The sequence below is a fragment of the Onychostruthus taczanowskii genome, unplaced genomic scaffold (genome assembly GCF_017590055.1).
Source record: "Onychostruthus taczanowskii isolate IOZ18803 unplaced genomic scaffold, ASM1759005v1 scaffold153, whole genome shotgun sequence".
Classification (NCBI taxonomy): domain Eukaryota; kingdom Metazoa; phylum Chordata; class Aves; order Passeriformes; family Passeridae; genus Onychostruthus; species Onychostruthus taczanowskii.
In genome coordinates this window covers 56,390-82,261 of record NW_024498719.1, presented here as the reverse complement: position 1 = coordinate 82,261, position 25,872 = coordinate 56,390, and the positions used below count along the sequence as shown (strand labels likewise).

General features: G+C 38.0%; 1 protein-coding gene across 1 annotated transcript in view; it reads right to left on the bottom strand.

Moving 5' to 3' along the window:
- The window catches only part of LOC121333043 (protein NEL-like), a gene marked incomplete at its 5' end in the record, with an annotated part of 87,776 nt that overhangs the window by 5,783 nt on the left and 56,121 nt on the right, over positions 1-25,872 (bottom strand). Inside the window, 2 exons of the mRNA XM_041399075.1 lie at positions 682-875; positions 9,763-9,903. Coding sequence (XP_041255009.1) covers positions 682-875; positions 9,763-9,903 — 335 coding nt within the window. The remainder of the gene's footprint in view (positions 1-681; positions 876-9,762; positions 9,904-25,872) is intronic.

The window sequence follows — 25,872 nt, the reverse complement described above, 5'->3', positions numbered from 1 at the left end:
ACTGTTTGTAATTCTCATACAAATGCTTGATGAATCTTGCTTTAAACTTCATAGAATATCATGGTTTCATAGAATACCAGATTGGATGGTGTCAAGGAAGATCAATCCCTCTGTTCTGTAATTATTCACGTAGGAAGATAATAGGTGATTTGAAACTAAACCATGTACACCAAAGTCAAGCTGCTGAAATGCTCAGGATACTGTCAGAAGTGTTTTGGCCCTTCATTCTCCATGAGCATTTAGCTTGGGACCAAACTTCCCACAGCAAACATCTGAGGAAGTTAAGCTGAATTACTCTGCAGACACAGAACCTACTTCTATTTATAGCCATCTGCTTGAGATACTGGCGTCAGACTCCAGCCCCAATAGGTGTCTAGACAGTTTATTTGCATAAAAATGCTGTTTCTCCCACCCAGAGAACACAGGTGGCATCTCTGCTAACAAAACAGTAGTGTCATCCTTCTCCCAGTACCACATAATAAAATTCCAATGAATGTTTTGCTCATGCAGGTTGGAGAGAGAAGCTATCTCCAAAACCCTGTGTAATACATGATTTCATTTCTGTAGCTCCACACATGCACCTGAGAAGGCAGCTAAAACAGGAATTTCACTTGGATCCTGATGCTCTGCCCTTCATCCCACCACCACCTTGCAGAAGAAGCTACTTCCATTGGTACTGACCTGGCACGAGCAGACAGAGCATCTGTCATTCTCCAGCACCCAAATCTGACCATTGTGCTTGATTTTGCCTTCGTGGATACAGTCTCCTGTGCAGTTCTTGCCATGGGGACACCGACAGTCATACCCACCATCCAAGTTAAAGCAAACAGTGTCATTGGCACAGCTATGCCTTCCAGTTCCACATTCGTCAATGTCTGCAAAAACATGCCATGGAATGCTCTCAGACCACATTCAATTAACAAAAGTTTTCTTGTGGCAGTTAATATAAATGATTCTTAGCCATGAAGGCCTTCAGCTGAAAATTAATTTGTAGTTCACCAGAATGGAGAGAACTTAACAAAAAATATTTCACAAGTCATATCAGCTTTTTTGGATCATGTTTTAACCTGATATTTTGAGTTTTGCCATACATATTTCTAAGTGAGTGCTATTGAGTACAGTAGATAGAATGAAGAAACCACAAGAAACATGAGAGAAAGAATAATTCTTAGCTCCCTAAAAAGCCTTCGTTTGTGGCAACCACACATGAGACATGCTGTGTGAAAAAAGAATAGCTTCAGAATTGTGTTCTTAAAGTCTTTTGCTGGCTCTGTCCAGCACATTCGTGTTCACTTGATGAGAATTTAATGTGAAAGGTGATGTCTGACCTGTAAGCTCATTTAAGTAAGTACATCATACTTTAAATTTCATCATTTATTAGAATGTAAAGACTAGAATATTTTAAATATTCAAGTTGCAATGACAGCTGTAGCCCTTATGTCTAGAATAGAAAATAAAGACAAAAAAAATCAAGTCTCCAGTGAATAAAAATAAATTCCTTCAAAACAAACATATTTCAAAGAATTAAAAAGTACTTTAAAGGCCTACTTCATCAAGGTACGCACAACTATTTTGCAAGGGCAAGCTAGCAGCACACACTACCTTCTACTCAAATAGTCTTTATTCAGCTTTTACAGCTGTTCAAATGGGGAAAAATGATCACGGAAAGAAGCTTCAAAGGGGCATTAAGTAAACGGATATATGCAATAAAAAGTGGAAAACAGAGTAAAGACTAGAACTACAGTAATTGTAAATATTGAGATATTAAGTTCAACTCTAAATACAATTTCTCAACAGTATGGTCCAAGTTCTTGATTAAAGTTCATTAAAATTAGTGATGTCATAATTAAATGTACACCAGAGGAGTGAGATAAAATAAGCAACATGATCATTCATGTATCTTTACCACCAGCATAAAAACCTGAAAAATAAAACACTCAGCTTTGGGTTCAACAACAGAAATGAAACCTCCAATCCACCTCAATCACAATGAGTTTAAAGCAAAATAATTCAATTACCATTTCAATTCCAAGCATGGCTATGGTCAAAAAACAAAAAAAGTTAACAAGTTGCTAACATGAGTATGAATTAGGATGAAAAACAGCAGGGAAATTATTAGAACTCCATTATACAAATCAGCAGCATAGTGGGTTTCCTTCAAATACTTTGTGCAGTAACAGTGGCATAATCTTAAAAAGAATTGTAAAATTACTAGGGCTTATGGGAAGATTGAGGGAAATACCATTTGAGAAGAAATAAAAGACATGGACTGATCATGTCTAAAAGAACATCAGCAAGAAAGGATATATATTAAAAAAAAAAAAACAAAAAAAACCCAAAAACCAATCCCGAAACCCAAGAATACTCCAAAGAAGACATGTTGAGAGCTTTTTTCTCCATACTGGCTAACACACTAGACAAGGGACAGTGAATGGAACGGAAAGACAACAAATTTATGCCTGATAAAAGAAAATAACTTTTCATACAATGCATAAACAAACTATGACACTCACTACTACAGAATCCTAAGAGGGAAAAACCAATTGCACAGCCAAAAGTGTATAAAGCCAGGCAGACTATTCAAATTTCAGTGCTAACAGATTTTTGGAGAGACTGTGATTTTTGGATACACTTCATGCATTAGGGCCCCTGGTACACTTATTTATGTAACAGATAATCCAGAACAGGCAAATCATCTCAGATCCCTACGTGTTCCACCTCACTGCCTTCTGAGGCACCTGGAGGCAGTCACTGTTGTGACAGGCAGAAGGTAACTGGGTCCATGGACCCAAGTCACTGTGTCTGAAACATCACTGGCACATCAGACAGGAAACCCACCCCAACAGCCAGGATACATAGCCAGTGGAACAGCAGCCCTGCAGAGGCTGTCCAGACTCCCAACTTGAAGATTTTTAGAAAAGTAGCTAACAGGAATGGTTTGAGTGACCCTGGTTTGGGCAGAGCAGAGGGACGGAAGAGCTGCTCTCTCCTTCCTATATTTTCTCTTAAATCCAGACAGAAAATAATATAATCTGGCAATTTAAAATTAAGGTATAGCCATTCTTAAGTCATGCAATAACAAGAACAGACACAAATTCAGTTTAAATGTAACAATTCATATTAACAGCAAGATTATCTTTATTATCAAAGTAATTTTTGATAAATTACATTCCAAAAATTGCATTCATTTGTTTAGGGCACTCTTTTGTAGATAATTTTCACACAGTTGTCATAAATTTATAATGTCACTATTCAGCAACCTATCTACTTAACAGAAGGCAGACATACTTAATGAGGTAACTGGACAAAGTTCAGCTGTCATGTAAATAAGAAAGCTTTACTTTAAACAACAAATGGTGATCCTAGAAACACTGACTCTGCTTTCAGCCCTTATATACAAGTCTATTTCACAATTTTCCCATGAGAAAAAGGCTTCTGAGGTTTATTTTTCAACACAGTCACAGTAACTGAAAATAATGGAGGCTTCATCATTGACTCTGGTATTGAGCAGAGCTTATCTGGCAATCTTTCGAGAACTACTGAAAATTCCCAATCTTGTTTTTTTCAGTTGTTTGATTTATGAAAATAAATGTTCTGAATAGGGCAATTTAAATATCCCTAGTCACAGCAGGAGCTATTTACATTTTGATTCTAACCTAATCAGAAACAGCAGTGTGTTTATGATGCAGCAAGAGAAACACCAACTTTTCATGCATGAAAATCTCATCTGCATTATTCATCCACATCAAACTTCAGGCATTATCAGCAAAGAACTTGCACACAAATCACCCATACCAAGCAAAACTTTGTTCAGTTTTTTTTTTACTTTAGACTTTTAATAGATGGTAAATCATGTTACTGAAATTGTGCTTCCAGCCATAACCAGCTATGGACAAGGGACACTGGGTGCTGCATCTTTTGTGTTTGAAAAGGGAAGATGGTAAGATTACAGATTGCATATTCCACTCTATCCAGCCACAAAGCCATTATATGACTGGTTCCATGCTGTTAAAAACACACAAACAACCCCCAGCCCCCTCCCAAATGAAACCAAAACAAAATAAAACCCCAAAGAGTCCCTCACAAACCACTCAAAAACAAATAGTTCACTTCAGGCTATTTACAACACACTGCTTAAGAATCAAGCAGCTTGAATGTTAGGACACTAGAACATTATGTCTCAAAAGACTTGGAGGTTTGCCTCAATAAAAAAACCTGACAGAAATGAAATGTAACTAGTTATCTAGTGCTAAACTGAGAATCAGTTCTTATTTATCTAACCTACAGGAAAAATTACAGCAGTTTTCATCTGTCTCATTTTTAAGGATTTTCCTTTTCTTACTATAATCTCTTACAACTTAATGTTGCAATAACAAAGGAATACCACTGGAGAAGAAGTAGTGATACATGTTACAGAAAACCAGGAGTTAATTCTATTACAAATAATTTACTGCCTACACAGGAAAAATATCAGACTAAAGCCATACAGTATGGTGACAGTACTTAGAATGACTAAACTCCATTTGCAGTATTTTTGAGACTGCAGACATAGAAACCTCCATAAAAATGGGAATTTCAATTGCTCCAGGTTGTGATCCAAGGTTGTATTTAAGAGATTCTCTGACTTTCTGGGAAGAGGTAGTCAAAGAAACGCAGAGGGACAAAGCACCATTTCACTTGGCCCTGAGCAACAAGCAGCCTCTGATTCAGAATATCTCATCATGATGATATTGGTAAGACTCTCATTTTTTTAAAGAAAAGGGGAACATTTGTATCATTGCGAAATATTGGAAGAGATGGCTGGGGAGGGTGGACAGTTTCTTTGCTTTAAAGCAACTGAAGTTTCTCAGTTACCTTTGCTCGGAGGAATAGCATTAGCTCAGCAAGGTGAAAGTACCAGGACACCCGAGAACTTTTTGCTTAAGGCAAAAAAGGAAGGAGCGCATTTGCTAGGGAACCCAAGCTCATCTGAGCAGGAAGTTCTATTTCTGTTCTTTTCTGTCCTGAGTAGATCTATTGACTGGTGTAATAATTCTTCAAAGAGTGAGTGAATTGTGAATAATTTATTTCTGAGTTCATGTAAGCCACCTGTGAGAGTGCACGCCAGATGTGGAAGATGAAGAGCTGAGACTTCAGATGTTGGTAACATCAGCTTGACAGAAATGTCATTTCCCTATACAGTAAATGTGTTCAGATTGCTGTCTTATAAAACACAGTGGTCAAGTTTCTGTTTTATCAGTTCCTTTATAAAAGACGAGAAACTCTGGACATTTTGTTTTCTTCCCACACTCCAGAATATTGAAATACTAATATGTCTCCATATCTGCCTTCTGTTGGGTGATGCTTAAGTTGGGTTCACAAATTCAATACCTAAGCCTTAATGCCTATAGCTCTATTTGGGATAAATGGAAAAAAGAAAGAAGTCACTTTATTTGCTGACCTTTAGTGATCATGAATAAAAGCAAAAGGATTTTGATGGAGCTTTGTGAGTGCTAACAACATTTGCTGCTGAAGAGTAATGATTTTTTATTTCCTGTATCACTTAATTGCTGTCAAAAACAAAGATTCTGATAAATCTAAGTGTAGGACTCCAAACTGACAGTGGTTTTTCAACTTCAAGAAGTCTCATGTACTAGTTAAAATACTGGATGCAGTGTGAGATAAACTGAGACATCCTGACAGCCAGCAATTCCTCTGCCTTCCAGATCCAGAGACACAGACACTGCAGTGACCATTTTGGACTTTGCCCAGTCAGTAAGGCTGGGGAGCATACTGAGGCTTGTAATATGCCTCCATCCCTCATTATCCTGAATTGTTGAAAACAGACTTCAAGTTGAGCCTCAGCCTCTGTGCTGTCAGACTGGCTGCTCTGTCGCACAAAGAAGTAAGTGATTCTAATTCTGGAAGCAGGATGGCAGGAAAAACCCATAAGATACTTCAGAACAGAAAACCCAAATGTGAGTTCATATATGGATAAACCCTTACAACCAAAAAAAGATTCTTTTATGAATTGGGCATTCTGGATTGATCTATCCGAACCTTTCATTTGCATCTGTGTCATTTAAAGAATGTAGTACCTGCTGAGAGTGAAGGTACATTGATCTCATATTCTATACTAACAACAGCTGGTACCTGACAGATACTCTTGGTAAGTCCTAAGGGGCTGCCTTAATTAGGTGAGCTTTCTTTGCATGTGGATGTGTGCCAAAAGTCCAACAACTGCTGAGGCATAACCTGCACTATTCTGGTACAAACCAATATAGCCTCCCTCTTCAACTGATTATGCAAGCTTTTAGACGTTGCAAAGGACAAATTCAAAGGAATCAGGATGTTACAGAGAACTGCAGGGCAAACATTAATGGGGCCTGAACTTTCTTATTTTAGGATTTTGCCCTCAGTTCTAGTTTTTTTTTTTTTTTTTTTTTACTGCAATGAAGCCTGAGGATGCAATAGCTACTCCCTTAGCCCAGCTTTCTTTATGAACTGGTACACAAGAGACAACCTTCACTACCAATAAGACTGTTAAAAGAAACTATAAAGAAAAGCTGTCGGGGCAAAAAGAAGATACAAGCTAATACACCATACCGAGTGCTATATTTACATATATAAAATTTAAGACTTTCCAAAGCCATACAAGTCTCAAGAACTACATGGCTGATATTTCACTTTTCTGGAAATATAACAAGGCATAACATAATTTTATTTCCAAGGGAAAAACAGCAAGTGCTGCTAAGAGGTTGAAGCCCTACAGCAGCATTTCCCATAATTTCTCTCAGTAATTTTTATAGACACCATAGGTCTACCTAGGGGTATAATGTGAATCAAAACTATTAGCAAAGGGATCTCTAGGTCTTCCATTGCCTGTAGGTACAATAAAATGGGATTATGAATTTTTGCATTCAAGTACATTAGTCAAAACATTCAATATTCTCAGTTGTGCCAAAGAAGCAGCAGTAGCCAAGGTCAATAGACGTGTAAAATGGGCAATTCAGTAACTATTATTTCATTATCAAGCACTGACAAAGTCTAGTGCTACCAAGGAGCCCAGCTCTAGGCAGGAATATTTAGTATGATGTCCTAAAAGGGATAGGTATAGCACTGGAATGCTGTTAAAATAAGTCTTTTAAGAAAATGCTCCTGTGCATCTATGATTTTAACAGAGGCGTTTCCACATGGATTTTTAAAATCGGAGTCTTTGCTGAAGGATACAAAGAACTGATTACAGTGATCACTGAAACGCTTTGTGTATTATCAGCACATGTGCAGGGGACACAAAGAGACCCAGATTTTTTAGAACAATAAAGAAAGAAAATATTCCTTGGATTTTAAAGGTTATTTCCTCTAGAAGAAGGAACTTACTTCAAAGCAACTCTAAAACTCACAAAACATGAGTCAAGTTAAGCCTATTACGCACTCCATATAAAACACTACTTTGAAGTAGTTTGCACTGTTCCTTCTACAGCTCTGCAAGCTGAAGCACTTGCACAAGACAGAAAGTTTCAGAGGATGCTGGTCCTGGATAGAGTTGAAAATGAGAATTGTGATTTGAAATTTGAGATTAGTATAGCCTGGAAGCTGCTGCCCATTAAAGTGACTCAAAGACCATCCACCAGCAGCTCAATCTAATCACATCTAACCAGGGGTTACTGAAGAACTATCAAATCAATCAATTTTCTTTTGTCTCTAAACCCAGTAGGAAAATCTCTTACAGTGGAAAGCTCTGACAGCAGAGAAGACGATTGCTTCTGAACTACGGTGTTGTGCTACTGCAAGTTCAACTTTCCACACTGCAATGGATTCTATGTTGTCTCTTCACACCCTTCTGGTTTTATTTTTATCCGAGACAACATGTCACAAGTACCAATCCAATAAAAAGTGATGTGGTAAAATTAATCAAATATCTAACCTTCCTCCCTCTCAAGGCCAGGCTGGGTGGGGTCCTGAGCAACCTGTACTAGGGAGATGTGTTCCTGCCCAGGGGGGTTGGAACTACGGGATCTTTAAGGTACCTTCCAATCCAACACATTCTATAATTCTGTGATCTCAAGCTGCTAAGGATCCCAACGCTTGGAGCTGCAATCAATCAAACAGGAAGTGTTCCAATGTTAGTCACTAGGGTTATCAGCAATGAAGATAGTTTTCTGGCATCTGTGATTTAATTCTAATTACTTGTTATCCACTGTGTACGTTTAATAAAGAGCTGCTAGCTCTTCGTAGAAAAGGTCAAAACAGTCTAATAATTGCAGCTTCTGTACACATGTAGCAATCCTCACATTCCTTTTCCCTTGCCTTTTCACTTGTTTAGAATTTGCTGCTTAATTGATACTTGTTTGCACACATCATAACACAGCCACTTTGTATCGTGCATCTCTCTTGAGACAGCAGGTGCCAAACCACCATCTTCAACCCACCAGGCAAGTGTTATACTGACACTGAAGATAAAACACGGGATATTATTTCCATAAATACCTGGCTGGAGTATTTATTTCCTGTGCCATGAGTGACAGAAATGCAATGTTATCATCAGAGGGATCAAAATGTATTCTTTGCACCTTCCTGTCCTAACTCCTGGCCAGATAACACTGATATTTAGTTAGTTCTTGACAAAGGAAGCTCGACTTATGAAAGCAGTGGTTGCCTTAAACTGCTGATTCCTCCTGGGAATACAGGCTTTCAGCTGTGATGAAAATGTGTTGAAATAAAGTATTGATGATGGGTATACCAGAAAGGTCATTCTCACTCCTGGAGAACTGTCTGTGTGTCTGCCTTAGAGAAATTAATTCAATTGCTTCACTTTGGGACTAATGCAGCCCACCAATGTGAGTTTAAACAGCAATGAGAAAGCTTAGACTGTGAGCACCGAATATTTCAGCACTCACAGAAAGAAGGGAGAAAGGGTGATAATTTTGCCCTGAGAAGTCCATGACAAAAAAAGACTGGCTTGCTCTGTTATTTAAGAGCAGCAGCATGAAATACCTTAAGAACTGAATAACATTCCATACTAAGAGGCCTGCATCTGAAAGTAATTGTGTTCTTATTAATCTGCTGTTCTCTCTAACATCATTCATGAACACAGAAAACCTTTCCATCTCCTTGGCCCCTTGTCACTCTCTTGTCCCCTACACCTTACACCAGCCCTATGTCCACTGAGCTCCCCAGTTTGTAATGTAGTTCTGCAAATTGCAGCCTTCTAGAAGCAGTTAGCCATTACACAAGAGAAACACCACAGTATAGCCAAGGTACAGGTGAGGGTCTCAGGGATGCATAATCATTTTCTGCAATGGGAAATATTTTTATCAAGAACTATTTCGGTGTATGAGGAAAACAAAGCGGAAGAAATGAGGTCTGGATTGAGGCCCATTTCCTATACACAAAGAATCTGACAAATAAGCAGATTACTGTGGAGTGACAGATTACAGTGCATGCTACCAGCCCACGGGAAATCACTTATGCAAGGGACAAGCACAGAAACAGATGTAGGGCCAGAGAAACTGCATTTCAATCACCATGCCTGACTTTACATATTATGTTAGTAAAACACAGAATTGCTCCACTAATGCTCCACATTATAGGAATATTCATATTTATATTCTTTTGTCTTTGATGATGAGGTTCATTTAGACTGTAATTCTTTGGGGTCAAGCTTTAAATTTCACTGCAGTTTTCAAGACAATGCTTGACGACTACAATCTGAAACACCAGACATTTTCTGGACACTTTCATGTGAACCATAACAGCACCCCACCTTTTTTAGACACTGACCTTCACAGGATTCTCCACTTGGTGAAAACATTCCATTGTCATGGTAGCCATCTCTGCACTCGCAGTGGTACCAGCCGGGCAGGTTAATGCAGTTAGCACGGCTGTCGCACTGAACAAAGCCATCCGAGCACTCATCAATGTCTGTTTATTAAGAACAACAAAACAGAAGAAAATTCACACAGAGAAAATTGCTGTATTCATTCAAGGAAAGAACAACATCCCTGGTGTTTCTAGGTTTCACAGAATTATTTTCATTACTGACACTTGAATTTGCAGAATTAATTGCAGTGAAGTTTTGAATTGTTTCCATAAAAGTACTTGGCTAATGATTTTGGGCCTAACAGCAGCAGAGGTACTGCTAATCACAATTTACTGCCTACATAGTAACAACTCATTTTGTCACAAAACATGACAGGTAATCTGACATCTGTTTAAACTACCCCTAATATGAAGAAAATAATTAGGTCCCAGTTCATATAATAAGATCTTAACCCTTTGCGTAGTGCAGGCTACCTGATAAAAAAAAAGATTTTTTTTTTTTTTTCCTAGGGGTATATAAAAACATTAAATATTTACTCTGGTCCTTGGTTATGCTTTTGGTGACACCATTTTTAGGTTAGAAGGGCTTCCCTGTCCTGTGGAGCTCCTGTTGATTTATACCAGCACCTCTGAATCTCAACATAACTGACTGCAGGCTCCTCTCTAATCATCAAACAATACAATTGGGTTTCCAAACATGAGAGTGAAACAAAACACATTCTCTTTCTCCTGGAAATTCCTTTGGGAAATGTGTCTCTTAAACCACCAACTTCCACTGACTAAACTTTACAATAACAGTTTATCATGGAATGGGTTTTTTTTTTAACACACTCACAAGCTGACTGAGAGGTGCCTATAGAACCAACACAAAGGGAGGCACAAAGTGCCTTCAGAAACAAAAAGCTCTAATCACCCTCCACCATGAGTTTGAACAATGAATAAACTCTCAGTGTACTGGCCACTCTGGCCAAAGCAAGGATTCAACCTTTCTTTAAAGGTTGAATCTTTAAAACTAAGAACTGAAGCAACAAATTAAGACTCAAACTCTTGAAGTACATCAGCAGCTGACCTAGCATCCTCCAGGATGCAGATACGGAGGAGAGGTGTGATGTGACCACTGAGATACATGTGAAATACAGTAAAATTCTGGCTACAGTCCCTGTTACCTCCCATTTATGTCATTTGCTATTTCCATAGGAGAAAGTATAAACTGGCTAAGGAAATAAAATGTGAACTACAATAAAGTAAGGAATTTCTTTTCTGAGAATAATAATGTGTGACTATATAGACATACTCTTTCCAAGTATTTTGTGAAACCTATTCAAAGACAAATTTTATAAAACCTTGAGACTTCATCATCGATTGAAAACACTTTGTTCCACATTTCAGGGTAATAAAAATATTAGTGTGTGGGGAACACTTGCATAAACTACAAGGTATAGCACAGTCACCCACATTTGGTTTTGAGTTTTGTTTTTCTTATACATGACAGGGGGTATGTGGGATGCATTCTGGGTATTTTATTTACATGCTAAATAATTGTTTTAAAAATTTCTTTGGAATAACTGTACAACTGTATCATGAGTGTATCGTTTTATAAAAGATCCTTGACAAAATCTCATTAGAAATTTTTGTCATGATGCATCAATCTGATTTTCTATCAACAGTATCTCTAAACAGGCATCCTTGATGTACATTATCAGTCTTTATGATGATGAAAACAACCAATACTCCTGCTGAAATATTGCAGCAATTACAGTATATTTTGCTGCTTTGTGCATCACAAATTAAGTCATAAGGCTCTACTGGTTTTAAAAAAATTTCAACTCCACTATGAATTCCAAGATAATCATCTGAGCACTTGTGCTGCAGGACTGAGAAATGCCAAACCTTTACAATCTTCCACTGCTCAGTGTGTTTCTTTCTAAATCAGTATAAACTCTGGCCTTTTTCTTGTGAGCAGCCAGGAGCCAGTGGGACCTCAGAGGTGCTTGAGAGATCAGAGGGAGATCAATGAAAATTATGTTACAGTAGTGAGAAAAGGTTGGCTTGCAGTCTGTGTCTTATCTACTGCTACTCGCTCAGAAAGCCACAGATAACTCATGAAAAAGGAAAATAAAAGAAGAAAGGACTGCAATCTGGAAGTTCCCTTACCCCTGGGGAACGTGCTGCCTGGCTGCCAGCTCGTCAGGCAGAACAGAAGTGACCCTGCTAAACACTTGGGATCACCTGGCCAGAACAACACAACTTGTGGTTGGCTAAAGCTACAAACCCCAGAGAACAAATAGTGCATGTCCACTCAGAGGCTGATGGAGAAGAGCTGCTGTTAAGATTTAATGTTAATCTTCATACTGGCTACTTAACAACATTGCATTAAGACACTGGATGGCATATACTTCTTTGGGGAAGTGGAATGTATTTAGTGGTGATGAGCTGGAGAAACAAGTTTTATTTAGGTCAAAGTAACAGACATGAATTAAAGAAAGCCTATGCTCCTCTCTTCAGAAAAAAATTATTTGTGAATCTGTAAGCCTTTTAAGTGTAAGCGCAATATCACATGCACAAGTAGAATGCATTCGATGAACTCCTTGATTATTCAGGAAGAGCAAGCCGCGAATGTCACGTCAGTATTGGTGAAGTGACAACAAAAGCAGCTTCTCTGTATTTATTTGCAAACTACCTGATGAATCCGTAACACAAGAAGTATTACTTGGGATGAAATGCTTTATCCAATGTCAATAAACAAAGAAATACATCCTTCTGGTTTTGTTATGACTGCATGCAAAGTTGGAGTGGAGTTACATAAGAAAGCCTCACGGTAAGCAGGTATGGAAGCACACTGCAGGTCTTGAAGAGTGTCTTGCTCCTCACAGACTGCATGCATTGGAACCATTGGTGCACTCTTGCTGAATAAGCCATTACTCCTTTCAGGATTTTCAGCAAAGAAAGGAAATCCAAAACACTTTCCACCACTAACTTTTTAGGCAAATGACATCCTAAGCACATGCCAGTGGGTTTCATAACATAGATGTTCCTTATGCATAGAATTTTGTTTTAATTCTCACAGCTAATGCTGATTATTAATTCAGTTAGAAATGTACTCTGTAATGGGACAAAATATGATTGTTGCAACTCTGTGAAACAGGAAACTGCAGCAAAAATGTGTCTTATAAAGTAAAAGCACTGATTTCATGGAAAAATTTCTTGACATTTGGATAAAAAGATTTCTGTTTTCAAATAGGCATAGCATGGCTCAGCAAGTGCTGCAAAAGTATCTACAACTGAAATTATCTTATTAGTATGGGAAAAGCAGATAGAAATAATTTTCCCCTGTCCTATGGTGAAACCTTCTTAGATGAGTCATCTTGAAGCTGCTCTGTCAGAGGTGTGAGCTGACAAGAGAAGAAAAACTGATTGAAGTTTTGCTTGGCCAGTGGCTATGGTCTATCAGTGGGCTATATGGAATATTACAAGTGATAATAAAGTCCTGTTTGATGCTGTACTAGAAAAGCATGGAATATGAAATATTACTGTATAAAAGAAAGTTAGCAAAAGGCTTTATATTTTCATTTATGCCAGTCAGCCTTCCTATTTCCATATTTTTGTTACCCATTTTTCAACTCAAAATTTTTTATTTCTTTTGCTGAGGCCTCACTCTAATAAAGTAGACACAAAATCAGAGGCATTTTGAAAGTAAGAGCTGTATATGCCTAGCTCCCCTTGACATGACATTTGCTCTCCCAAATACCTTCCTTATACCCCGGGATCACTCATTTCCTTAACTGTGCCAACAGCTTTAGCTATTATACCCTTTTCTCTTGGGAACACTGAGAAAACTCTGCTCCCTGAAGAGTAAAATAAGATCATTAGCAAATTATCCACTGGTACAAAAAGAAGCAAAGGAGAACTAGCTGTCTGATTCATATTATTAGAGAATTTCTGTATAATAGGACTTTTTCAAGACTGAAAGTGCTATAAAATTGCCAATTAGAAAGATAGCAGTTCTCTTTCATCCAGCAACAGGATCAAGCTCTAATGTAGTCAAGGTGCACTCAACAAAGAATCATGGTGTGGGGGAGGGGTGTTGCTACCATTTTATATTACTCACTTCAAGACTAAATGTTAATCACCAAATCCTCCTCTTAGAAAAGCCTGCATTCACAAACTTAAAGAGACACAGAGCACAACACAGTCCATAAATGTTTTCTGTCATATACTGCTTTATCCAGGTCAATACAAACCAAAGTCCTTGCTTGTCAAGAAGTCAACACCACAGATTGGAAGCTGTGTATATTTAGAACTTAGTTGTCTCCACACTGGAAGGTTTTTTGTGACAGAATAATATATGGCACCTAGCTAAGACTGCCAATTAATAGAGACTCCCAATTGCAATAATCTGTCCCAGTGCTAATTGGTTTTGTCATGGGTATGGCTACAGAGATTAATGAGCAGCCAACATCTTTCAAAATGTTCAGTCACTCCTGTCTCAGCCTAAATTTGAGATCTCATTTCAATGGCAACAGCCTTTCCAGTCTAACACTAACCTCCTGAGCCAGCCACACCCCAGCCCCATATATATTATAAATAAAGTGCAAACAACGGAAAGAAAAACAATTTCAGCAACAGATCACTGAAGAGGTGGTTTAGGAGACTTGGAAGCTGATTAAGTAGATAAATCTTCAATATCTGGTTGGGTTTTTTTTTTTTTTTTTTCCCATGGGTACATTTGGAACAGTCAGACTCTGATATGCCTTTGCATATGTCAATACAATTTCAAGAATATTATGTCTGGCTTGTATGTAAAAGGTCATGTTTCAACTATTCAGACTTATGCTCAGATAACAGTAGGATTAAGATGATGTCTGGGTTATCTAATTTTAGTAAATACATATGGAAGGAGGAAAAGGCCTTATTCAGTAGGACTAAATGAAAGTTCACTGTACTACATGAAATATTTGCTATCAAGAACTCAATTTTCTGGACTAGCCCTGAAAAGGGATCACCTCTGCTGCAAATTCTAAAGTTCCATCTCTTGTATTTAAGAACCAAAAAGTGTTTGGGCTGGTTTTTATGTGTCAACAGATTTCTAATATGATGATACTTGAAAAGACCCTCCTGTTCAACCAGACGTTTGATTTGAGATGACATGCAAAAAACAGGTCAAGGCAGAGGAATGTAAGATTCTGAAAGTAGTTCAGTACACTGGAGCTATCTTACTGTTAAAACAAAACAGTAAGGATTTTGGGATTTCCACCCCACTACATTCTTATATACCATATGCATATAAATATCATAAAGAGGAATAAAACCCTCAAGAATATAGTGGCTAAGAATGCTGACATAATCTCAGAAGATATCAGTTATACCAGAAAACTTGTTTAGAATGACTTTTAAATCTATTTTGTAAAGTTTGATCAGCTCCTTTTTTTTTTCTAACACTGTGCCTGACTTCAAAAAGATCTTACTTCCTTTGTCAATCACAGTTCTGGAGCCTGATTTTGTTTACAGTGTCACTCTGATTTGTCATGTTTGAGGAACTCTTTAAAGATATGATATCATATCTTGAGTACTAGGGCATTCTTTTCACTGTATGGGTTCTCACATCAAAGCTATCATTAAACCATAGAATATTCTTGATTTTAATTACAATTTCATCCCAACATTTTATTCAGTTACAAGTTTAAATCCTAAAGGGCAAGATTACGGATGGCCCATGGGACACAGCAAGGAGTCACCCACAATTCTATCTTACCATAACACAGCTCCATGAGTGGAAGAACACAGCACTAGAAACAGCAGTTATATCACATACAGCCTTCAGAGAAGAGTAAAGACTGTGGCACTTCCTCTCCCTGCTCCCCTAGATAATGAATAAGGCCCATCTTGGGGAAAAAAAATAGTATTTGGAATGTCTTTGGAGTTGCTGCTTCTATCTCAACACCTCGCAGATCTAGTAGAATTTCTGGTTAAGTCATCTTAAAATTGCTGTGACAGGTGGAGTCAGTGCTGCAGATGATATGTTCTTCACTAAAAATTTCCAACTGTCATGTTGCATGAAAAAATAGCTACTATTATAACAGGTCTTTTTTTTTTTCATTTTAATCCCAGCAAGACCATGATTGCAGTTTATAAAGTACCCTGTCCATGGAAAACTAATTTAGCTACATTAATGAAAAGGAAGCAAAATGTGATTGAGAATGTAATACAGAATTATAGTTCATTAATTCTTCAAGTATGCAATTTTCCAGACTCCTGATCCCCCATTGATTTCTGCACACCCCCATAGGTCCTGCTAAATGCCAGCAAAAAGAAATTCAATCGTGTTGGTATTTCATATGTGGCAGTGGCAGTGCTCCAAAATTAGACAGAAATGTTATCAAAGGGAATTTTCCACTGACTGCTTCACCATGTGGCCCTGCTAACAAATCTTTGTTGTGAAAAATTGATCAATCACAGATCACACCAATAATTGAAACTATGCCTCCCATTGCACACCCAATATCATCAAAGGAAGTGTATTTGTAGCTAATACAAATTGAAATTCAGAGCACCTAATCGGCCATGAAGAACTAGGTGCATTCATAAAATAAAAATAATTTATTTTTCAGCTCCGTTGTGTGACACTGATCATGCCAATCCTCATTAGAAAGACTAATTAAGAGGAATTGGGCCTCTGTTTGTAGTTGTTGACAAAGAGGTGGTTTGCATTCACTGAGTTCATCATTCTCAGTACAGCATCTCATGTCAACTGTAACACATGCTTCTGTTTGCTCATTAGCCCTACCTTGAAAAAGAAAAGCACATCTTTTCTCCAAGATAGCAAAACCACTTTTGTACTTTGACACACCTGTTTCAGACACCGACTAGCACCTGAAAATCACATCACTCCATCTGCACATGAGAAACAGGACTATCACACTAGTGGCCAGCTGCTAAAGATGGGTAAGGGTAGCTGAGTTCTAAACAAAAGGGAATTAGTTTGAAAAGAGAAGAGCTAGTTTTGACAAATGTTCCCTCTTTTCCAGTGGGTGTGAAGGAAGCCTTCACTTGCACAGTGTACTGACAAAAGGTCTTGGGTTTCCTCAAGTGAGGAGGCAAGTCAGTCACAACCATGAGTTAGGATGTGTACACATGAAAGACTGATGTAACCAGAATATTCTCAGCCTTGCGAAAAGTTGTTTCAGATCAGCTCTGTTAAGAATTATAGTTAATTCCCAAGCATTTAGTTCAGAGGCAAATTATGGAAAACAAACAAAAGAGCCCTCAAAGCAACTCAAACACAGTTTGGGGAACTAGGAATTGTTTTTGACATCCTCATTTGAGCTTGGTCTCCTGCCACAGTCCTCTACTCTTTGGTCAAGGTATTGCACATAGTATATGTGTGCTGAAGTTTATTCTCACATATATATTTTACCAATGGCTTCTTACCAGGACTCTTAGTCCTTAGACAACTAATTTGCATTGTTACTCCTGAACTGTCAAATCATGTAGAGATTGTATAAAATTGCTGAAACATTAAAAAAAGGAAAAAAACCCACACACATCATTCTTTCGTGCTACAATTGACAACAACTCATCAAGAAAACAATAAATATTCTCAGTATAAATACGAAGAAGATGTAGAAACAGTTTAAAACTAAATCACTACTCCTTTACTTGGGCTATAAACATATCATTGGCATGATATGTGCAGAGACTGCAGACGTCCTCATGTTGAAAGAAAAAAGAAGAGCTCCATAGGGATACAGGACAATGACTGGCAGTGTTATAGATTTTAATTCCACTAATAGTTGAATGACTCATAATTCATGAGAGAACTTACAGTGAGTGATGAAGGTCATCCCTATTTCCCTTATACAACAGAAGAAAATTCTATTATAATGCTGCCCAGCTGAACTATTCACATTCTATTTATAGCCCCCTGTATTTTAAGAATGTAGCTGAAACTTTAGTTTTCATGTCTAATAAAGGACTTTTTTCGTCATAGCAAATAATAGCTAAGTAGTGGATGCATTTAGATTTTTTTAGAAATAACAAGAAAATCCTTTCTCCTTACAGCTCTTTTGTAGTATTCTCTCTTCCCTGGTTTCTTTCTCCCCTGTTTTTTGGTTTTTTTTCTTAAGATGCTACCTATATGATTGGAGTTTTGCAACAAGCTAAAGAAAGATATAAAGAGAAAAAGGTAAGTATCACTATGTGATTCTTCAGCAAAGAAAAAATCTTTTGTGATTTAAAACTGTTGACACTGAGGGAGGAAAGAAATTATATGCACCCAAGAAACTGTGTCAGGCAAGGAATATGGAGAAAAAGACACAGAAGGATGAAGCAGCAAGACACCTTTAGTTATAAAACTGAAAGGATGAGGTAAGCAGGATTCATGTCTAAATCCAGAATGCGCATTAAATTCAATATGGGCATTTTTTTTTTAAATTCTATCAAAGATTTTCTTTGTGAATAATTATAAATAAAAATGTAAAACAAAGTAAGAAAGTAAATGTTCCAAGCTTCTAAAGTAGTCTCACTGCTATTTTTGAGATTATTTTTCCTATCTGAGAAAAATTCAGGTGAGAACAGGAGAGTGACCTTCCTTTCAAACACTGCAGACAGGCAAAAGTATCTGATCTGCAGAACCCTGGCTTACCTCTTTGCTTGTTGCAGATCTCATTTGTTTACTCTCAAAGGCAAGTTTTAAACATTTTTTTCTATATAATGACATAGCCATTTTCAAATATGCCCTCCTTGAAAGTCAAAGGAGTTTTTTTAGATTTTACAAATTCACTGTACTTCCCACTGACAAACAATATGCTATAAACCCCACCATGTTTTCTCTCAGCTGATGACATATTTAACAGAGGGGCAAGGAGAGAAGAAATGAGATTACCTACATCCTACCTGGACTTCTGCTGCTGTCCTCTGATGGAAACTTTGTCACCTACTCAATTCTCCTTGTGTGGCTTGATCCCAAATTTGTAAAATGAGGAGAAAGTGGGGTACCATCTACCCCTTGTCCTTTCTCTCCCGCCTGCTTTATTTGGTAGAACAGATAGAGCACAAAAGTCACAGGGACACTCACTGATAGTAATTGTCTGTACTGGGGCTGACGTTATTTAATGTCTTCATGAATGCCATAGATGAAGGGATCTGCTGCACTCTCAGCACGTGTGCAGATGACACTGAGCTGAGTGGTGCAGGTGACACACCTGAAGCACAGGATGCCAGCCAGAGGGACCTGGACAGGCCTGAGCAGTGAGCCCATGGGAAACTCAGGGGGTTTCACAAGACCAAGTGCAAGGTGCTGCATGTGGGTTGGGGCAAACCCTGGGATCAGCACAGGCTGGGGATGGACAGATGGAGAGCAGCCGTGCTGAGAAGGACTCGGGGGTGCTGGGGAGGAGAGGCTGGGCATGATCCAGAGAACCAAAGCTGGGCATGGCCCAGAAAGCTAAACACATGCTGGTCATCATCAAAAGAGATGTGATGAGACAGTCAAAGGAAGTGATTCTGCCCCTATTCTGCCCCTGTACTCTACTCTGGAGAGACCTCACCCACAATGCCGCAGCCAGCTATGGGGTTCCCACCACAGAGAGGACATGGAACTGCTGGGGTGAGTCCAGAGGAGATCCAACAAGATGATTAGAGGGATGAAGCACTTCTCCTATGAGGAAAGGCTGAGAGAATTTGAATTGTTCAGCCAGGAAAAGAGAAGACTTCAGGGTAAACTAATTGTGGCCTTCCAGTACCTGAAGGGAACTTAAAGGAAAGATTGGACAAGACTATTTACAAAGGGCATGTAGTGACAGAACAAAGGGGAATGGCTTGAAAACTGAGAGTAGGTCTAAATCAGATCTTAGGAAGCAGTTATTTACTGTGAGGGTGGTGAATCTCTGGAAGAGGTTGCCCAGAGAAGCTGTGGATGCCCCCTCCTGAAGGTGTTCAAGGCCAGGTTGGACAGAGCTCTTAGCAACCTGGTATAGGGAAAAGTGTCCCTGCCAATGGCAGAGGGACTGGAACTAGATGGTCTTAAAGGTCCCTTCTAATCTAAACCATTCCATGTTTTTGTGATACTATGATTGAAGTCTTGCATGATTTGTTTCAGACAGATCTCACAATGTAGACCACAAATGTAGAAGTATAAGAGCCCCCATACAGTTCTGCTGCCCTTTAAGGGTGTTTGATTTTTACAGATACTTGAAATACTAGTCTGATATAGCACCAGCACCCACTCATTAACTTCATATTATTATACATTCTCAAGGAAAATATTTGGAAAAAGAGAAGAGCAGGAAGCTGTTTTGTACACAAACATGATGAGTTTCAGAATCTCACAAACAGCTTATCTATACAATTTATGCCAAGTTTGCAACCCATCCATTGGCTGCACATGTCTATCTTTCTGCAGCCTTAATTAACACTTGGAACATTGTTAATATAGAGCATTCCTTGCAGGAAAAGCACATTCTCCAGGGTTCAGCTGAACACAGTTTCTGAGATGGCCAATCATGCTTTCTTTTTCTGTTTTGAACTTCCTCTTAATAGTAAAGACAAAGACTTGGCTTTTATGGGAGCATAGTTAACTGAAGTTTGCTGAAATCATTAATTATAATAACAACTCAAATTACAATAATTTATCATTTGCTAGATTCCTATCTGTATTGAGGAATATGCAGTATTCTCTTTTCAGCAACAGTCCTTTCCGAATCTAAATTTGGACTGTAAACATCACAGACTCAGGTTTCTATGCTTATTTCTGAATAAAAACCTACAAATCTATTAATTTTTTGCACCGGCCAAGCACAAGTTGGGATGGTGTATTTAAGGGGAAAAAGGTACAGCACAGTTAGCTACTGTATAGCTTATCAACAGAATAGAAGCTGGAAAGATGATAGCTCCTAACCTCATAATTTATATAAGGCTTATCAAGAGGAACAAAAATACAGGGGCCAAATGCACTCTCTGCTCCAGAGCAGCCAAATGAGACTTTCCAGAAGCTTTCTAGGAATATCAGATTTGACAATATAAATTAGGCCTGTCTGCCTGGAACAGTCATGCTCCGTGAGTGAGGCTATTTCTCCCTATTTATCTCCAGTCAGGAACAGATACAGATAATGTGCCCTATGCAGTACATCAGGAAACTACATTAACCAGAGGCATGTAAGCAGTGCAGAAGTCCAAATTCCTAGAATTACTGTTCTGAGAAACTACTTCTTTTAAAGTGAGGCAAGTAAAAAAAAAAAATAAAATAAAAAAAAAAAAATATATATATAAAAATTTCCAAGTTCTGAAAGGACTGAGTGACACCACCAAGATATTGGATTAGATAGTTCCTGGAAGCCCAGCTCAGTATTTGAGTCATTGCACTTATGCACATACAGTGCCTAAGTAGCTACTACATATAGCAGGTAAAGTTTAATAGTTTTCACCCTGGGCTACACAAAAATTATAGTAAAGTGACTGTGAAAACTACTGTGTTGATTTTAGCCTACTCCTTACAAGTTCTTTTTAAATTTCAAAACTCACCTTACATTTTGGAAGAATTAAAAAAATTTGCAACCACAAGGAAAGCAGTAATGCTATCACTCAGATGACTGGTACATTTATATGGCTTTGTAAGAAAATACCTCATACAGCCATATCCTGCTAACCTCTCAAGTCACCAAAAAAATTCTACCTGAGGATGCTTATTTCAAATTGCATAACTGTACTTCAGTGATAGGACTGCAGAATATAAATTACATATTCATAATTCATTATCAGGGTTTCATATCAACTGACTGGAAATTTGTCATAGTGATATATTAGTGTAAGGTAGAACTAGCCACTATGCTTAAAGAAGACACAGAAGCTGATGTTACAGGATTCTTCCCATAAGTTTGCTCATGATTCTAATGTCTGCTTTTCCTACAGGCAACACTAAACACACTAGTTATGTGCACTACCTCAATAAACCAAGGCTAGCCCAAGCACTGTTCTAGCTTCTGAAATAAGTAGCTGAGGTGCAACATAGCCATCTTTGAGAAGGGCAAGACTGTAATGCAGACTACTCGTTACTCAGCCTGTGCAAGCTGAGTAGTGACTTTATGTAGCAGAGATGCAATTTATAAAGCATGTTTCAACATCCTCAGCAAAATCATTACGTTATTTTTAGCAACTGGGCCCTGTCTCTTTCTGCTGAAATGGAAACCACAGAAGATATTAATTAAATGAAGCGTAATTCAGAAGTGTTTTCATTTCAGAGATTCAGCTCCCAAGGATAAAAAGCACTGTTAGATATTTACTGTTAAAGTTAAGCCTGTTTAAACAGGATATTGAGAACTCTGTGTTTTCATCTACATTTAAGCTCTGGCTGGAAAGCTGAAACCTCTGAACCCAACATGCCACATATCCAAATTTCAACAGGGCAAGAAGCTAGAAGACTAGCCAAGAAAATGGAGAGCACCTGGGAGTACTCAAAGAAGAAAAATGGCAGTGATTCCCCAAAGCTGTGGCAACAAAGTCCAGCAATGAGCTGGACATGTAGTAAACTGGATCTCAACTACTAGCAAGGCACAACTGAGTTTCTTTGGGCTCTGTCCTGGGCATTTTTTTTTATTTTTTTTTTTTTTTTAACCAAAGGAAAAGTTTATAATAGCTCACAAACTTTGAAAATTACTGTTGTTGAAATGCCACACTTTCAGTGATTCCAAAGGCTTATGGCACACTGGCATCTACTAAAATATTTTATGCTGCAAATCATGCTTAAGGACTATTTGTTTGCAAAAGTTTTTTCAGACTCTCTAGAGTAGCTCAACTCCCTCTTATTTCCATGAATTGAAGTCAAATCCTTAATGTAAATAAAACATTCCCTGAGAAAAGTATCCTCTAAGTTTCAAACTTAGGAGCCCAAAACCAGGAGCCTGAATACTTAAGACATTAAATTCCAAACAGGTCCAGTGGACTATGAAAACAAATTAAATAGGGGAGGTATCCCTTCTTCCTATAACTCTTGCTTTGGAAAGTCCATGCCTGTGTTCCCTTTATGTTTATTCCACTTCTCTTCCTCCCTTCTTTTGTTTGTTCCTTCACTAAACCCCCATGCAATCCCTTAAGGATTTCAGAGAATGAAAATATTAACTCTAATGTGCTTTCTGCTCAAAGAGTTTGTTGTTATTCTCATCTACCCCAGGACACAACAGCTTCCCCTGCTAGAATACAAAGGGCACGTGTCTTACCCCAGCTTTGTGCAGGACCTTGCATACCTAGACCACAAATTTCAGCCTCTTGGTATTACTGTTATAAATCCCAATCTGTTACCAGTAATTTAAAACTGAGCAAATGGCAGATTCCTGAGTTGCTCAGAAAGTTTTGACTGTGATACTCTCACAGCTTACGGATACTGTAGCCAAGAATTCTTAAGAATTCTGCCAAAAGTAATTTTGGTTCTTAAAGCCTTGGTTCAAACTCTGTAGGCTTCAAATACCATTTGTGTCACAACTCTACCTTCAGAGCTTACCTGGCCACAAGATGATGGTGGTTGTTTTAACTGAACACAAGAGTTCAAGAACTTAAATGGAAGCAGTTCTCTTGTCATGCCAGAAGTATTAAAACACTTTATTTTTGCAAACTCAGCCAAATTAATAAACTCTCTGGTTACTTTTACAAAGTCTTCTTTTCCAATACCAATAAAATATTTTTCCTAATAACTGGGAAATCATAATTAGAAGATTTTCACAAGCTTTCTTTGAAATAGAAGTAAAAATAGCCTTTAATAACCAGAGGTCTGTTATTATTAATGAAAAAACTAATTTGGATTTTCTGAGAAGAGTAATAGCTATGCATATTAATTATTTAGTTTATATCGCTTATTTAGCTTATATAGAAAGTAGCACAAAGCTGACAAGATCTGATCTACAACCATTATTTTTCAAAACCACTTGTCTGAGTCTTATTTCGGCATACTGAACTACAAATGCTGCAAGAATTAGTTTTAGCAACATCCCTTAAGGGGAAGTTTTCCATACATGGAAAAGAAAAAGGAAAAAATACAGAGATTCAAATAATAACTTTTCCTTTACTTTGGCTATTTCTGATACGAGCTCAGGTGAGAGAGGGTCATTTCACCCTCATCCATCACTCACTGTAAGCTAAAATTTTTCTCAATTGTTGTTTTCAAAGGTAACAGCTTTGTCTGCCAGTTTATTTTCAGCAGCTTGAACATGGATTGTTTAGTAACAGGTGGACATGATTCCTGCAATAACTAAGGAAAATTCATTAGCAGGAAATTCAAATAGCAGAAAATCATCCAAAAACTTGCAGCCACCTGTTAACAAAAACTACATCAAAACACTACTAGTAGCAAACTCTGCTTTTTTATCTTATGCATAATTAAAAGCTGTCCATAGGAAGACTCAAAGCACAAAACAAATGTGGAAACTCAAAAAAAGAAGCTGACAAGCAGCAAAAATGCAGTAATCTTGTATGCATGCACTAGCAGATATGCATATATAGCAGGAGAACAGATCCACTCTTAAAACTCTGTCACCAGATTAAAGGAGAGTTGCAGTAACATCAAGCAAATCTAACAAAGTCATCCTGTTCTGAGTTCTAAACATAACACACTTCAAATACAGTTTAAGCAAGCACTTAAAAATGCCAATTGAACAATTCATAATTTTGCAATCAAAGAAGATAGCATTAATTCATGTATTTTGAAAAAGTTTACCAGGCACAAATGTATTTAGATTTACTTGGTAGTCTCATCTCTAAGCTGCAGAAAGCTGCTCTACTTGATAAACTGCTGGTGTGCCTTATAAAACTTTAAATTATTTTAATAGATAAACCCCACTTCCCCAAGCCAATGAATGTATCCCCAACATTAATAATGTCTCAATCTGTATCCTTTCGGAGGAGACAGAGAAATTCTCCCACTCATTTTTGTGACTTGATGACTTTTAGCCTAATTTTTTATGGCTTAATACCATTTTTTAAAAAAGGCTGATATATCTGTATATGATTCTTCCATATTCTGCCTCATTCCACTGGTCCATCTCCATATGGCACAGGTCATGATTAATCTAAAAGGCTCCTAACAGATCATGCAAAGGTGTTGTAACAGCTCTGTGCTCTGTTAACTGCAAGACAGTCCACAGGGAATACAGCACACTGAAACAGCCAACCAGCACTAACAGGTGATTCCCCTTCATATGTTTCCAACAGAAATGAGGCTCCTACTGATGCCCCAGAAGCACCATTTTGGAAAGAAAAAAAATTATGAAACCATTTTTACTTACACAGGACTTCTCTTTGGAAAAGCTGCACTGAGTTTAGGCTGCACAGACAGGACCTAAGCATGGACAGCATCATCCCCCTCAGGTTTTGGGAGAGATATAAATACTGATTGAGTATGCAAGGGTGGGTTTTGGAAAGGAAATTCTAAACAGCGAGGTGCTCAATGCCTTCTTTACTTTGGTCTTTTTAGGTAAGATTTGCCTTCAGGTGTCCCAGGTCACCAAGACCAGCGGAAAATTCTGTCTGAAGCAAGAAAAATCTACCCATGGTGGAGAAGGATCAATATCTAAATAAAATGGAAAAAAAACCACAGGTCAATCAAACCTGATTGGATGCACCCAGAAGTGCTGAGGAAGCTGGATCATGTCACACTTGAGGCCAACCTGAATTGTCTTTGAAAGGTCAGGGTGACTGAAAGAAGGTCCTCAGAAATGGAAGAAAGCAAATGTCCTTCCTATCTTTGAACAGGTAAGGATCCAGGGAACTACAGATTAGTCAGCCTTACCTCCACCCCTGGGAAGATTATGGTATCCTCTAAACAGATTAAGGACAAGAAAGTAATTTGGAACAGTCAACACTGATTTATGAAGAGGAAATCATGCCTGACCAACCTGAGAGCCTTCTAAAGTAAGATGACTAGGTTTGGTGAAAGGGAGAAGAGCAGTAGATGTTGGTTATCTTAGTAAAATTTTTGATACTCACGTAACATCCTGAGACAAGATAAAAAGTGCAGGCTAAATAAATGGACAGCGAGTTAGACAGAAAACCTGCAGAGTGCCCAGCATCAGAGAGCTCTGATCAGCTGTA